Here is a 1,481-nt window from a genome sequence, read left to right on the forward strand (position 1 = left end):
CCAACCGTGGTCAAAAATACGCCAGAGGACATTGAATGCGAGGAAATATACAAGGAAACTACAAATCGTCAACCAGATGGTAGATATATCGTAAACCTACCATTCAAGCAAAAATTACCTCTTTTGGGATATTCCTAGGATCAAGCGTTATGTCGACTAAGACAATTGGAAAATAGATTTCAAAAATCACCCGAGTTACGGAAAGAGTACAATAAAGGAATGCGAGACTACTTAGATACCGGACATATGTCAGAAGTAGAGCACGAGCAAAAAAGTGAACGCAATTCTTACTATATTCCACACCAAGCAGTCGAACGATCCGGGAGCACTACCACAAAAATGCGCATCGTTTTTGATGCCTCAATGAAGACAACCTCTGGAATGTCATTGAATGATCATCTCCATTGTGGACAAAAACTTCAACAGGACTTGCCAGGTATCGTTTTACGATTCCGTCTTCACCCTGTTGTATTCACTACAGATATCAAACAGATGTTTCGGCAAATAAATGTCACCGAAACCCATCGACCGTATCAACGATTGCTATACCGATTCTCATCCAATGAAGACATCCAGGTATATGAAATGAATACCGTTACGTTTGGGTTGAGATCATCACCTTTTCTCGCTATACGAACCCTTCATCAACTAGTCCAAGACGAAGCAACAAATGATCCAAAAATACAGACTATTGTAAAACGGGACATGTATGTAGATGATATAGCCACGGGTGCTGAAAACGAAGAGGAGGCCATAATGATGCAACAAAGTCTAGTCAGCATATTCGCGAAAGGACACTTTGAGTTGCGAAAATGGTCCAGTAATTCAAAGAAGCTATTAGAAAATATTCCAGAAGATCATAGTCAAACCCATCCAGTCACGTTTAAGGAATACGACTCGGACTACACCAAGGTGCTTGGACTCAACTGGCAACCGCGGATGGATTCATTCAGTTATAGTTATCAACCTAACCCTGTGCGATTTAGCAAACGTGCTATATTGTCTGAAATTGCATGAATTTACGACCCCCTTGGGCTACTAGCACCAGTAACCACAGATTTAAAACGACTTATGAAATACCTGTGGCTAGCAGAAGTTGGATGGGACCAAGAAATACCAGAAGAAGCAATTGTTGCGTGGAGAAAGTACCATGAACAACTACCAGTCCTCGCAACCCTGCGAATCCCACGTCAAGTTACCCAACCAAACTCCGCGTACGAGTTACATGGATTCAGCGATAGTTCCGAAGCTGCCTATGCAGCAGTAGTATACTTACGTGTAGACTCCGGAAATGAGGTGACTTGCAAACTACTCATAGGAAAATCAAAAATAGTTCCAGAGTCAAAAATGTCAATTCCGAGATCAGAGTTGTGCGGCGCATTGTTGTTAGCTCGTTTACTTGAATTTATAAAACCGAACCTCGTTTATCTGGATATAGGGCAGGTTATCGCATGGTCAGATTCAACCGTCACATTAGCATG

The 1,481-nt window shown here is 41.9% G+C and overlaps 1 protein-coding gene across 1 annotated transcript; it reads left to right on the forward strand.

The window, feature by feature from the left end:
* The first annotated feature begins 219 nt into the window (after window positions 1–219).
* LOC103309978 lies at window positions 220–1,017 on the forward strand. Its single transcript, XM_008186825.1, has one exon. The coding sequence runs from the start codon at window positions 220–222 to the stop codon at window positions 1,015–1,017; it is 798 nt and encodes a 265-aa protein (XP_008185047.1).
* The last annotated feature ends 464 nt before the right edge of the window (window positions 1,018–1,481 follow it).

Source organism: Acyrthosiphon pisum, chromosome X (genome assembly GCF_005508785.2).
Source record: "Acyrthosiphon pisum isolate AL4f chromosome X, pea_aphid_22Mar2018_4r6ur, whole genome shotgun sequence".
Classification (NCBI taxonomy): domain Eukaryota; kingdom Metazoa; phylum Arthropoda; class Insecta; order Hemiptera; family Aphididae; genus Acyrthosiphon; species Acyrthosiphon pisum.